Here is a 15,104-nt window from a genome sequence, read left to right as displayed (position 1 = left end):
AGAAAGCTGTGGTTGAAATTCAGAATCTGACATATTTGTTGGGATAACCATTCATATAGGGATATTTCAGGTCTAGTTATAACAGAACATGTACATAGAGAGAAATATAGCTCAACACAAAACTAAACATAAAAACTTAAACATGGCCTAGTCTATTAACAGTCTAAAATATGTGTTGGGATGATTCTTCATAGATATAAACATGTTCCAGATTCAAATTCTTGAGAGAAATAAATCTCAACACCAAGCTAATGAAAAAGTTTAGCATGGCCCAATTAATTAACTTATTCAAATAAACAGTAAATTGTAGGTAAACATTAGAATCAGGAATGTGTCTTTGGATGGTCACATAGAGAGTAAATTCCAGGTTTCCTTATAATAACATTCAATGTCCAGCTAAACATTAAACATTAACAACCATGTGTTAAAATCTTCGTTGAAAAAATGTATGAGATGTTCTTGCGTATATATATATATATATAAACAAAAAGCAGGCTTGGTAATGATATTTGTAATTTTATTGCACAATTTGGAGTAATAAGGCTGATACCATCGTCAAAATGTGACGCCCTTCGTCTCGCAACATAAATGATATGGAGACAATACAAATACATATCAAACACAATTATCTCTTCCTAAAGGTATGTGATCTCAGCCCCTCTTCCCTTCTCCGCATTCCCAAATGGGATCAAACAACACTTCACTTCTTCGTCTTAAAAAACATTTATGTCATCAGGTTATAATGTCTTGAAAACTTTGCCATTTTAAGATAAGGTTGAAGCAGGATCAATGAGATACTTCCAGACTTGCCATTGAAATTGAAGAGACTCACAATTCAGTTAGAAATTGAGCAGACTGACCTTTTAGTTTGAAACCGAGAAAGAGCGTTTTTATCCATGGACTTTTAAAGTGAGATCTTGAGGGATGAAGATTAAAAAAGATTAGTTGACCATCATGAACAAAATGCTTCATCAAGATTTCTTCCTCAAACTATTATATCCCCCCTGAAGGTAATCACCAGGACATGAAGAAGGATATCTTGTATAGGATATATGTTACATAATTATTATTATATCTTATACATTTAGGTGAGATGTCTTACATTCATTCTTTATCAGATATGTTGTAGACTTTATAAGATATCTCATTGATATTGATATCTTAAAAACATGATCAAATTTGCCCATTGAGTAATTGTTGCCATGCATATAAATAACAGCTGTAATGAGTAGGTATGTCAGTTGCCCTACTAAAATGAAGTAACATTAAGGATAGATAAACAAGCCTTAGGGTATTAGGCTTTGGTATGGGGTAACTCAAGAGATTGATAGGTTTGTTAGTCGATAGTTGGTGTTTGGCACAAAAAAAAACACCAAACATAAATGCGTTTTTTAGATTTTAACGGTTTTTCTCGTGTTAAAAAAACAAAACAAACACACACACACACAAGAAAAGGAGATTGTGTTTTTAATTTAACCATTTTGTCTTATTCGACTTTCCTGCTTGATAAATTGTCATTCCATTTTATGACTTTGCCAATTGCGTTTGATTTACTTTTCGACATTCACCCACTTATCTTAATGGATATTGCTATCCTGTTCCACAGCTTATAGAAGGCCAGTTATGACAAATGACGTATCTGTACAAAATATTTCAACAAACTTTATTACAGAGATATAGGTGATATTGACCCTGCTTAAATATAAAAAGCCGAGTCAACAATGTGAGTCATTGCCATTTTACACAGGGACTTAGATTTGGATTCATGACTAGGAATTTTATCGAAAAACAGAAACTCATTCATTGCATTTAATTTTTTTTTCATTCTTTTATTTTTCCTTTTATCTTACATAAAATTATGTATGATTAAACAGTAAAAATATGATACACCGTTCATTATTTTTTTGTAAATGTATAAATTCAATCAAGGTGGTATTTAGTTGATAATATATCATCGTGATGTTTATAGTCAATATCCATATCTATATATAGGTATATATGTAAGCAGTTAAACAAACATGTACAACATATGTAATATTTCTGTGGTGATATCCCTTTTACACATCTAAATAAACTTTGTTCGACTGAATTTTGATGTTAAAGAGTACCGTTTAAGCACTAAGCTGGTTTTTTCAGGCTTTTTGTTACTTTTGTTTAGTATTTTAAACGGATTGCATTTATAAATTAACGTGTTAAAAGATTCAATATAAATTTAATTAGATCCTATTGTTTCACTTCTCAGCAGTCGTAAATATTAATGAAGTTAATAAATCCATGTTCACTTACTCGTTGAAGCTCCAATACTCTCCTTTGCTATTGTTAAATTGGACATGTCGACACGTTAATATGTACACAAGACACGGAGTGTCCCAGTTTACCGTGTAATCCTCTTATAGCCATCTTCACTTTAAAGTTTTATGATCAGATTGATTTACTTAGAAACGAAATTTTATTTACCATGGGCAATTTATTACGCGTTGAAAGTCTTTGGATATATTTACAAATATGCTTACCGAGTGTTTACAACTCCCGAATAGTCTGTAGGTGTCTGGTCTACATACATGGGATGGTAACATGCAATCACCCACACCATATAAAGTATCGTCTACACACGTGCAAATGCATATCAATATTAAAACACTCTCCAAAATATAGTTTAAATAAATATATTGATATCTTATATAGCCTACTTGCATGACTATCACTTATTCATTCAATTACATCCAACTGTATATTTATAGCGTACACAGATCACTTTTCAAATGGTAGCCACTTGACCTGACTGACGGTGGTGGATATGCAATACCAATTAAAAAATACTAAAAAGCAACACAGAACTATTATATTTCATAATTCGATAAATAAGAACAAACACAAAAATAGAATACATTTATTTCATCAAATGTGTACTTTTCGAAAATTAATCATTTTGTAGTTGAATGATACCAGTGTAAATCAATAATGGGACACAACTCTCATCTGCTTCCGTTTATATTATCTCCCTTGTTTACTAAGGGCGCACTTGGAAACCTTGCTACCAATGACAATCGTGGAAATTGGTCACGAGGTGCACTTCGTGACGTCCCCGTGTTTGTTTGACAACCTTTCGCGGAGAGGAAGATAAGGAAAGGTAGCCGTATAGATTGCATTTTGACTTCATTTATCTGCCATAACAAGGTAAGCAAATTGATATTAACCTGTTCTGCCAGATATAAGACATGTATTGGCTTATTGAAAGCAATACTTTACTATCAAGCCTGATACATTTGTAATTTTTATTTCGGTGTCTTGTTTAGATATCCCTATCTTATGCATCGGGTTCAAGCGTATCATTTTCCCTATCGTGACAGCAGGCGATGAACGTGAGAATAAAGGCACTGCTTAGGTGTTTATTACTGTTCATGTTTACTGATAAGATTATATGATAACCTATGAGAGTAAAACAAGTATTTATTTTTTTCAAATATTTAATTTACTGAAAACACGTGTAAAGTTATAGTTGGTAGCGATCCAGGATATACCTGTACATGGCAACCCAACTGTGTGATTATCCATTCATGGTCATATCTGGTTTGTTCTGCTTGTCATATAAAGTTGTAGGTTGATATACGTTATCATTGTACATCAAATAAAATGTTGAAAGATGGATCATAACAAAGGGAAGTGAAATGAAATTCATTTTGTTAAAATGATTTTAACTCAACCCTGATCAGTCGTAGTTACTATAGCCTCGTCTAATATTCTTTATATTTAATTAGCACTCATCATAACCGACCAAGAATACTTTAGTACTCATTTTTCTCAAGCAGTCAAATATCTAAATGTAGCATTTGGTTTAATAAATGTGAGAAAACGATATATATGTATTTATAAAGCAATACTTATTACAAGCAATCAGTTTGGTAGGAGGAAACAGATTCCTCTTATCAGAATTCCATCCTCACCCTTGTGTCCAGTTTTAGCATTTCATAATATATGTGATTTAGTTCCTGCACCTGCAGGCGCTCCTGCCTTTTGTGTACCAGGTTCTCGTCATAAGTGGCTGTCATGTCTTTTTTGGGACAGTTAATTTTAAAGACAGGTAGGGATCCTGCCATTTTCTCCTCGCATAGTTTTCATCAGAATTAAGTGTTTATCACCAGGCCCTGGCTGTTTAAAGGCTGATTAGATATAAGCAGTGGTTAATTAAAGTTTTCAAACATGAATTAAACAAAATTGAGAAGACTCTTTATCATTTCACTACTGTAGTTTTGTTGAACATTAATTTGATCATGAAGCTCTTGTATTTTCTGTGGCAACAATTTAAATTTTCACTAACTGCTATTTAACTCTAAGTAACCTTTGAGCAACTGAGCCTCATATAATCACATGTAGCCTTTCCATCAGACATGACATTTTTCATAATATTTCATTTACTACCTTGTTAAAATTTTCAGCCTTAACACTAAACCTAGCCATACATTCAAACATTTCACTTGACTTGTAGGTCTAGCAGGCTTGTGTTTGATACTTGTAATCAATGAAATTGCTAACAAATAAATGTATATTAATGAGGATGTGTGTGTGTGTTTTAGACTGGTTCAGATGTAGATAATACATCCCCAGTGTAGGTATACTTGATACTGTAATTTAGAAAGCCGAAGGTTGTATTGATCTTGGATCAATAGCAACTTCCCACTTGTCATGAATTTATAATGATACTGCACTTGGCAGTCGAGCATTATGTCCCAAACAGAATACCTTTCCCCAGTGTTACATTAAAATTTCATATAGTTGTTGCATTTTTTAAAATATATTTTCAGAAAAAATGAACTAAATGTTTGTTTGAACATAAAGTTACAAGCACCTATAAATACTGTGCACAGTAAAAATGGGGAAAAATGGAAGTGACCAATGGAACAAATTCATAAAGTAAGATAAATGGAAATAAAATGGAAAAAAATAAAAGGGAAAGACTGGCATGTAATATCTGCTGGCTTCATTGATTGTGGGATTCTGTAATTCCTTGTCTGCATGTTGCCTATCATTTGTACATACATTGTTAATGGTAGACTTGATACATACACCTTTCCCACTGTTTGTGCAATGTGCACTAATAAATCTGAGGCTTGTGCTTAAAAGTCAGTTGTTGTCCACATCTATTGTGTTGAGATATGTAATATTTGTAATTGAAAAACGCAATTTGAATTTTTTAAAAAAGTATTGAATTTCAACCATATTATTGTAAGAAGTTGATCAAATACGGTCATAGGCATAGATGAGGTTGAAGAGGTGCTTATATCATAAAAGCCTATGATCTGTAGGCAGTACAATAACATGAACTTTTTTAAATATGTACCATATGGAAGTCAGGATTAAATGCTTCTGGTGTGATTTATTCTGAATATTAGTATACATACTGTGTATTGGTACATAATATATAATATCTATCTACAATAGGAAGTTGTCTATAGGCAATATAAAACAGACTATCATACATTACCCTACTAACCACTTAAACAAAATTAATTACTTTTTTCTATAAATTTTCCCTTATTTACATCTTTTCGATGGAGTAATGTAATTTTCTGTGAAATCAATTTTTAAATCCTATCAAGAAAGCTCATCATTGAAATATTAAGCTAACACGATCGATGTTGTGGCCTCATAGACTTTTAAGAGTACGGGTATTTAAATCTAGAACACATTTTTAGAACTTACACAACTTACATTGAAGAACCTTACCAACCTTTTAAAAGTTTGGAATTAAAATGTGAGTTGAATGTTACATAGTCATTAATATAATTCAATGTATTACTTTTATTACATGGTAAAGAAATTAACTTTGAGTACATCACATTCATTTTAAAGAAAGCACAGACTGTATTATATATTGCGTCCCCAATGGTTTGATCTTTGTACTATACACCTCCTGTACTTAAAAGGCGGTTATCGCTACTATACATGTCTGTTCCTCTTACATAAAGCCATATCTTATAAATCTGAACCCTTCATTTATATTGGCTAATACAAAATCTATTACCAACCCAAATGCTGATACCATATCTAATATGTTTGTTTGTTGGTCCCTTTTTAATCAATACTGTGGGTCTGACCCCTATTTTGAGACAAGCCTTATTGTCTGGCATATAATAAGTGTACAACATTTAAATGAACTGTTTTTAATAAAAGTCTGACCAGTACATACACTTAAAGAAATTATGAAAAAATATGTATTTGTTATTATCCAGTTATAAGAACATGTCTGTTACTAAGTCCTTCCAGAAATACTGTTCAACAATTACCTGTTCTTATTACTTGGGCTTATTGCACAATAAATGACTAAACTTTGTCAATAACCCAATGCTATGCCCACATCTGATGTTCCTAGCAATGTGATGCTATATGAAGCCATTATGATTATATGTTTACAAACCCTATTCTTGCATAAGCCATTTTTATTTTACACAAGCTCCTATCTAGTTTTTAACACTGTGTCTGGTAAGTGTGCCTAATGTTAGGGCCCCAATATGAACACAAGTCCACATGATTTATAAACCAAATGTTTACATGTAAACACAGGCTCATAAATATATACTGTGTAAGGCCCTCTATGTTGTTTCATCTGTGCAAACTGTGTTTATTTGTTATTTGTTTGGGTTTTACATCCTTTCAACAGCCAAGGTCATATGTGAGCAATATTCTTATTTATAGTAAATGTAAACTGAAGTATGCTTTTATAGTGCTCTCATACTGAAATATCACAAACTACTTTTAATGAATTGATTGGCATATATAAAGGCATTTGCAATGGGAATGGGGCTCATATTCAATCCCAAATTCTGCTGGAAAAGATGCCCTGTAGCATGACACCCCTCAAGTTTCATGTTGCAAGTACATGCAAGTTTTGTTTGTCTCAGTCTCAGAAACAGTTCTTGTTAACCTTCTTGATCTGGATGGGTGATCAACACTATGGCCTAAAGCAAGGTAATGCCAAGTAAGGTGTTGGGTAGAAAGTTGTTGAGGATAAGAGATAAGAAACAGAAAGTGAAAATGCTCTCTTACTATCATGTATTGGGACAGCTTGCACGATGCTTATGCCCTACTTGCTTGGCAATCACAACACATGATTTTTTAACTCAAAGTTAGAGACAAGAAATTATAACAAGTTGTTTGATTAGTGTCTCAAATGATACTGCATTGCTTGTCAGCTTATTATGTCTGGCTTGAATATATCAATAATTATGATACTGGTAATTTTAATGTGTCAGGGCTTTACTAGTATGTGACAATAAACATGTTTTGTGATCGGACCCTATGTGACAATGATTCTTTTTGTGACTAGCCTCTGTGAGAATATATACATTTTCTGACCATCCACTATGTGACAAGGACCCATGTTTTGGAACTGCTCCTGTATGACAGTGACCTTGTGGTCAGACCCTAATTTGATAACATTGACCCATATTTAGTGATATATGCCTTTGTGACACTGACCCATGTAAACTTTGACCCATACTTTGCTTCAATGTGTTTACTAGCCCCTTTTTAACAAATAAGTGTATTTGCATGAATGCCACCCAGCCCACAATAGATTAAATCTGAGCGTTTGGTTGATTTTAATAAGGATATTGATGTATGGTCAATATTCTGAAAAGCTCTGGTTTAGGTTAATGGATACTAGAAGCAATAAAGTATGAAGTCAATCTGGATAATCTAATACCTACAGTATTATACAGGTATATAATGCATCCAAAACTAATAGATCTATCATGTACAGACATATTTCTCAGACTGCACTTAGTCATTGATCAAACAAACATGTCCTTAATTTAAAGTTTTAATCTTATTCCATCAAATAAAAGTAGAAATTCCTTGAATTAACAGTTCATCTTAAAACTTCTGAAATATTTTGTAATAAAAAAGGCTTACACTCATTCCCATTAGTTTCAAAGATATTATTACAGATATGGTTATAGTTAAAATATAATCATGATAATTCTAAGGCAGCCAAAAAGTAAGATTTGCAATATGGCAACATGAAAATACAGCTAAAGTTTCATTAAAGCGATTACTTATATGGATAAGAAGAAAATAGTAAAGCCTTTTAAGTTCAGTTTTAAGGCATGTGTATTGGGTTTAACAATACTGCAAAAATACATCTACTGAAATCTACCTAATTCTTTTGTGTAAGATATTTCATGCTTTTGTAGATTTAAATAGACCAGTGAGGCCGAGCGCCCTGTATAGGGTTCCTGTGTATGCTAATGAACCTATAGAAGTCTTTGAGCTGGTTGCTGGGTAGCCTTAGCCAAACAATAGCACAAACATTGTGTGGGTATTGGGTCTAGTCTGGCACTATTGGCGTTTGGTGTGGCTGTCCAGTTGGTGCGTGTGTTGTTTGTGATTGCATGGTGTTGGATACTAACTAATTCCTTGATCTGTTGTCAATTTATTGGCATTTATTTGTTGTGTGGGGACCAGGTAAGACTGTTTACTTTATGGAAGATATTGTATATTCAGAGCACTTTCCTTATCTGACAGAACTACTTTGTTAATAGGTGACAGAAACTTGATAGCTGTCACTTTGTTTCTTCTCATTGGGCCACCATATTTCTTATCAAATCTGATTATGTGATTGTTTGGTAACTATGCATTTCCCATTTCTACTAGATAGGGAGAGGTAATGATAGGTTCATCATACTGTGAACTATTATCATAAATTTGATATTGTACTATCAAGTATTTATGGTATCATATAATTCATTTTGTTTGCCTAGTGATAGAGCCATTCAGAGTGTTTTGAAGTGGCGAATAGTTTACCTTCTGTATATAAATCAGTGTACAGGTAAACTCAGATAGGTCACTGTAATAGAGACAGGCAAGTTTTATGTTATTTCTTGTATGCTTACTGAAAATGAAATTTGTGAAATATTTATCTCCCTTGGCTTTATGAAGTTTTGGATGTAAAGTGGTTTCAAAATTTTATAAAATTATGTAATTCTCTACATTTTTGAAATTCTAATTTCTCTGCACCAGCTTTGAAGAACGATCACCTCCCTTTCTACTTCCTTTTCTACCTTCAACACTTCAAATTTTGTAACATATTATACCCTTCTCATCCCTATGGGAAACATTATGCTATTAAAAATGATATATGGATGAAAATCTACAATGTACATAGTAAATGAAAAGAAATTTGAGAAGTAAGTAACCAATCTTTTCTTTCTCTTTCAGAAGTGTGCAGACTAAGTGAATAATCATGGTGTACAATTATACAAAACCCAGGGGGCCTATTGCTGCCATGTACAGCAGCCCAGGTCCATGTTATGGACTTCCTGGATTGGTGGGACAAAGCCATCATGACCCTAGGAGTTTGCATAATAAGGGACCAGCTTATCCCTTCGGAGTCCGACATGGAAAATTCCAGGATGATTGCAGCCCCGGCCCCCGTTACTTGCTTAACTCTAAGGTGTACAGAAATGGTGTTGATGGCACCCCCCATTATTCACTGTATGGAAGGCAAAAGGACAGCACCCAGTTCAAAGTGCCAGGCCCAGGTGCCTACAGCCCTGAGAATGTTGGACCCACTGCTCATTACAGACACCCAGCATACAGCTTCGGCACACGTCACCAAAACAGGAAGACAGACAACACACCAGGTATGGTTAACATCACCTATTAGTCATATCTGTTGTAAGTTGTGCCCTATGTTTAAGTGGTCATGCATTTGCTTGAGATGTGTATAAGCAAAAACCTTCTTGTTATTCTTGATATCACAACAATCAAGGTTTTATCATCTAATACACCAGTCACTGATAACTACTCCAAGATGGTGGTCACTTATCACTGAAGTAACACAGCATCCACTAATTATTGTTGCTCCAAGATAATATTGTTTTATTAACATTTAACAAATATCTAGTCACATCCTTAAAACTGTACTTAGGTTCAAGTCTTTACTAAGAAATAGATATTGGACTTGTTCTTGAGGAGAAGATTTAGATAGTAAGTAACCATGATTAAGAACATATTACAATTTGTGTGTTCAAAATACAGAAAAGAATGGTACAAAGGGGAGTAAGTGTATCAGTTTAACTGATTCTATAGTTGGTCATAGTATCAGACTGCTAGAATGATTAAATACTACATCCCTGTTATACTTCATTTACCTGGTATATCTATATGTGCTGCGATATTTTTTGAACACTTTCTTCAGGTTTGTAATGTCAATAGAATAGAAGTTCTTATAACACAACCAGGAGAAGATTTGAGTGTGGCGTTTTGATGACTACACAGTCACCGTCATCAGACAAATGACCAGTCACACTATTTTCGACTTTTTCGTACATAGAATGATAGTGCAGTCGAAAAAGTTGATCAATTCTATACCATCTCGGACACTACGTTCATCAGTGTTAGCTTGACACTGGTTATTTTTCTGATGATGGTGATCACAAAGTCATCAAAAAGTCACACTCAAATCTTCTACTGGTTGTGTTATAAGATCTTCTATTCTACTACATGTGCTCCTTTTAACTATGGAGTATTGCTGGATCTCAGCTTCGGACAACATGTATACTGGTACGCAATCCAAGAAACAAGCTCTCCAAGGTTCAATCAATAAATAACACTATTGACATGTTCATGAGAGATTCCATTTATCAATGACACCACTATTTAAATGTCAAGTGGGAAGTAAGAGATCAATTTGTATTTAATGGAATCTTAACGATTCTATTAATTGTCCCTGATATGTAAATTGAAGTATTCTAGTTTAATGATCCATGAACTCAGGAGATTTTTAAAAAGTGATAAATTACATTCACTCTAGCATTAGATATACCAGCATTTATTAGATACGGTTCAGGGATTGTGACCTTTAATTGATTTAGTTAATTTGTTGTTCTTTTTTCCTACTTTTGAATAATCAAAATCTTTGTAATCAAAGGGACACTTTACCTTTTGTAAAAGTGATGTATATGTTGTTTAAGTGTTAATTACAAGAATCAGACATACTTATAGCTATATTTCACATATAGAACAGGAATCAGACATGTAAATAGCTATATTTCACATATAGAACAGGAATCAGACATACTTATAGCTATATTTCACATATAGAACAGGAATCAGACATACTTGTAGCTATATTTCACATATAGAACAGGAATCAGACATACTTGTAGCTATATTTCACATATAGAACAGGAATCAGACATACTTGTAGCTATATTTCACATATAGAACAGGAATCAGACATACTTATAGCTATAATTCACATATAGAACATTGATCAGGCATATAAATATCTATATTTCACATATGTAACAGGAATTAGACATTCCACTAGCTATATTTCACCTATAGAACATTTAATTCCTGTGGTGTAGTGTATTGATTTTGACCTTTTCATACCCACCTTTTTACAGCCACGTGTGGTATTTATTGATTAATGTATGGTTTATTGTTCAGACATGTTAATTAAGTAGACTTGCTCCTCTGTTCTCCTCTGTTGAAGTAAGCAACAGGAATAGGTATAATCCAATAAATGGATTGAGTAGATACATTACTGAATGCTTCATGAATTTAAATTAACCAGATTTTAGTTTTCAAAATAGAATTTGATTTTCAACATTAATATGCTTGTCTTAGACATAAAACATCATGAATTAGGTTAACAGTATTTTAAGATAACTTAAAGACTGTTTTAAAGGTACTTATCATGGCCTGTTTGGTACTTTTAAGGTTAATATAATCTCAATTTCACACACAGACCAGAATATGAGCTTGTTCCAGTATAAATGTCAACAGTACGATTTTATACAAATATGGGCAGCAGTGAATTGGCCTGGGATGCCTCCTTATAACTAAGCTGTTGTGTACACATAAAGAGTACTAATATACATATATATCAACCAGATCTCAAGTGATTTAGGGTTTGAGTTTCTTCTGTGTGCTGAATACTAAAGACCATCATTGCCAGGGTGAAATAATGATTATCATATAGGTATAGACTGTGTCAGGTTGCGTGAAAAGTGTTAATGCAATTCAAGGTATCATTGGAGACCCTTTACTGATCAATATCTCCATAGAGCCACCATTGTATTTGTTAAATGGCAATTTTCAAGTCAGGTGTTCACTCATGAGCTAATAGCTGTTTATATATACGTAAAATAAAATCAATAAATATTAGTTTATTTTTAAATGGGATTCTGTCAGGCATTTCATACCTTTTTTTCAATTTCAATTTTTATGCCACTTTCTGATGAATTGTATTACAGCAAATATTATACCAGGATAAACCAGTGATAAAAATTCAAATATACCAGAAATCATACTTTAATGAATTGCTGGGACATGAGGTACTTGATATAACAGAGATTTCTTCCATCACTCCTCAAATAAAACTAGAAATAAGACGAGCGAAAAAAAAACTTTAAGCAACTTTTTCATTCAGTGATTAAGATTGTTTAAATCAGTGTTCTGTTGAATGTGTCAATATCAAGTGATTTGATTAACTTTCAGCTGCTAACAAGTACTCCCTTCCCTCTATGACTGGCAAAACTGTGCAGAGTGGCAAGAAACAGTCTCCAATCTATTCCATGACTGGTCGCCAAACACAGGGAGCTTTCAGTGAAGATTTAGCCAAGGTGAACATTATTTTCCTTTCCTCATAGCCGCAATTTTCCAATGAAATAAAAAAAGAATCCTAAATAGCATTTCTGCTTTAATTTGTGTTGATCAATAAAGTTATTATAAATTATTACTTGTGAGCAATGATAACAAATTAATCAGGTAGTGAAAAATTTTTTTTTCAATTTGTAACAGGCATCTTAATAATTATTATTGATAATCAATATTTTCTTAGTGACATTACACTATCTGTATGAGTGCTGTGTTGTTTTTTAATAGTCCCCAGGACCTGGCACATATGATAACACTGATCCTAATGCATACAAATCCAAAGCTGCTTTGTACAGTATGACCAGTAGAAATTTGATGCCTGGTGACAACACACAGAAACCAGGACCTGGTGCTCACTCACCAGAGAATGTAAGTAGCAGTGGTATTGGTCTAGTACTTAAACACTTCAGTGACATCTTGGGCATCAATTTTGTATTATTAACATTAAGATCTTCTACAATGGAAATTTAGCACTATTATAGCTCAAAAAGTTATTGAAGTAGATAAAAAAATCATAGACATTTGAAGACATGTTTTTTATATATTCTTCATTGGAGTATTTTCTCTTAAGTGTGAAATTGTTTCTCCGACTATTTATTCTGTTCAAACACACATTCTTGTATTTTGTTTGACTTACTAAATTACTATTATATCATTTGCTCTTTCCATTTCTAGGTGTACATCAATAAGAAGCAATCTCCAGTGTTTTCTTTTGGAATTCGTCATTCACAGTACTTGGCACCATTAATAGTTGAGGTCCAGGACTAGACTGTAAAAATGGGAACATGATTTGGATTTACAACAACAGTTGAATTCTGTACAATAATATTTACATTCCTGCCAATATTTCAGAAATGATGTATTCAAATTTTATCTTTTCATTTTTGTTAATGGAACTTTTCCACTCTCTCTCCGTCCATAGCTCTGGCTGTGATATTTCTTAGATGTTTTAATCCATGTTTTAGATATAGGTACTGTAACTGTTGTCTTTCAGTTGAGTTTCATGGTAAATGTTATTTTTTTCTTCCCAGTGAGTTATTTGATTAAACCAGAGCTCAGAATTTGTGTCCGAGATAAAATTCAGTCAGTATTAACGAAATGTCACATTCAGGGTCAGATTTGTTGAAATATAAAAGAGAATTTATTTCTATATAGTTATATGTTACTGTAGTCGATGTGTGTAGAACTATTTTTCTTTTAATAGGAAAAATGATTTTGAGTTTTTTATTGTCATGTTTGTAACGATGACATTCTTTTTTGTGATATCTTAAGTACTGGTCATGTTTCTTTTTAACATACATACATTCTCCATACACATTAAGTCATCTGTACATTATACCTGATATTTTATTGATGTTCAGATAGCAAATATTTATGAAAAGATTATTTACATATTTAATTATTTCAGTCCTCTGTATATATAAACACTTTTATAGATTCTTTATCTTGTTCGTATACGGCAATCTTTCTTGGCTATATACATTGTAGATATACCTATGCTATCGAATCATGTATTGTGTGTGTGTCTGTATGGATGCAATTTGAAGTATTAAAAAAGCATTATAATATCATGTTCTGATTCCGCAGGATTTTGTCTATCTCATGATACCATTTGCCAAATTTCTAATTCATTTGGATTGTCAAGGTATTCTATAACAATAAGTATTATTTCAAACCGTAGGATTAACTCTTTCACAAGTAAGATCAAAGAAAATAAGAAGCTGCTGTGATGTTTGATCAGTTTTTTTCAACTAGGAGGCGATTATGGACAATCCAGCATTAAATTATATACAATTTGCTCAATACCATGAACATGATGGTGTATGTATAGATTCTGAGTTGAAGTGTTTTTCTTTGAAATGCACTATAAAAGCACTTGCTATCAGTATTTGTAAAGTCCATCTTTAAACAGAGCGACACAAATGTAGCATAATGTATGTTTTGTTTTATTTGTGCTACTCTTTGTGAAATATGACTAACAGATAAATAAATTGCCTTCATGATATTTCTGAGGTTTTTGTTATTTATCATTGTTCTTATCTCAAAATATCACCTCCAGCCAAATGTTCAATAGTCATTTTTATTTCTTAATGAAATTTGGAAACAATTTGTCTGCATCTGCATTGAAGTATTTAAAATTTTGATATATTCAATATATAGAAATGTTCCCTTTGAAAAAACATGATTCATCACAATTGGTATATGTCTGTACAAACTATGGCTGTAATGTTTAATGAAACTATCAATCTATCACCACCCATTGGTGAAGAACCTAAACTTGAGGAGCTTGGTCATAATCAAAACCTTCAGTAGAAGTTGAATTGACACAGTTAGGGGCCCAAGATCATTATGCATTGCAGCTGAGAGGAAGTCTCTTTGATAATGTCAAAGCAAGTATATTTGTCCGATGTGATGCTTGCTGATAAATTAATCACAAA

The 15,104-nt window shown here is 32.8% G+C and overlaps 1 protein-coding gene across 2 annotated transcripts; it reads left to right on the top strand.

The window, feature by feature from the left end:
- The first annotated feature begins 3,115 nt into the window (after nt 1-3,115).
- On the top strand, nt 3,116-13,940 carry LOC132552679 (outer dense fiber protein 3-like). Of its 2 annotated transcripts, none has more exons than XM_060216869.1 (5): nt 3,116-3,177; nt 9,217-9,641; nt 12,508-12,632; nt 12,895-13,035; nt 13,342-13,940. In XM_060216869.1, exons 2-5 carry the CDS (start codon nt 9,242-9,244, stop codon nt 13,432-13,434), a joined length of 759 nt encoding a protein of 252 aa, XP_060072852.1. In that variant the 5' UTR covers nt 3,116-3,177; nt 9,217-9,241; the 3' UTR covers nt 13,435-13,940. The 2 variants fall into 2 exon arrangements, with proteins under 2 accessions (XP_060072852.1, XP_060072853.1); XM_060216870.1 differs by lacking the exon at nt 3,116-3,177 and adding an exon at nt 8,416-8,463.
- The last annotated feature ends 1,164 nt before the right edge of the window (nt 13,941-15,104 follow it).

Source organism: Ylistrum balloti, unplaced genomic scaffold, assembly GCF_031769215.1.
Source record: "Ylistrum balloti isolate Yb309-2 unplaced genomic scaffold, AGI_CSIRO_Ybal_v1 Utg370266, whole genome shotgun sequence".
Classification (NCBI taxonomy): Eukaryota; Metazoa; Mollusca; class Bivalvia; order Pectinida; family Pectinidae; genus Ylistrum; species Ylistrum balloti.
The sequence above is the reverse complement of the archived record's forward strand: the minus strand, read 5'-3'. Positions and strand labels throughout refer to the sequence as shown.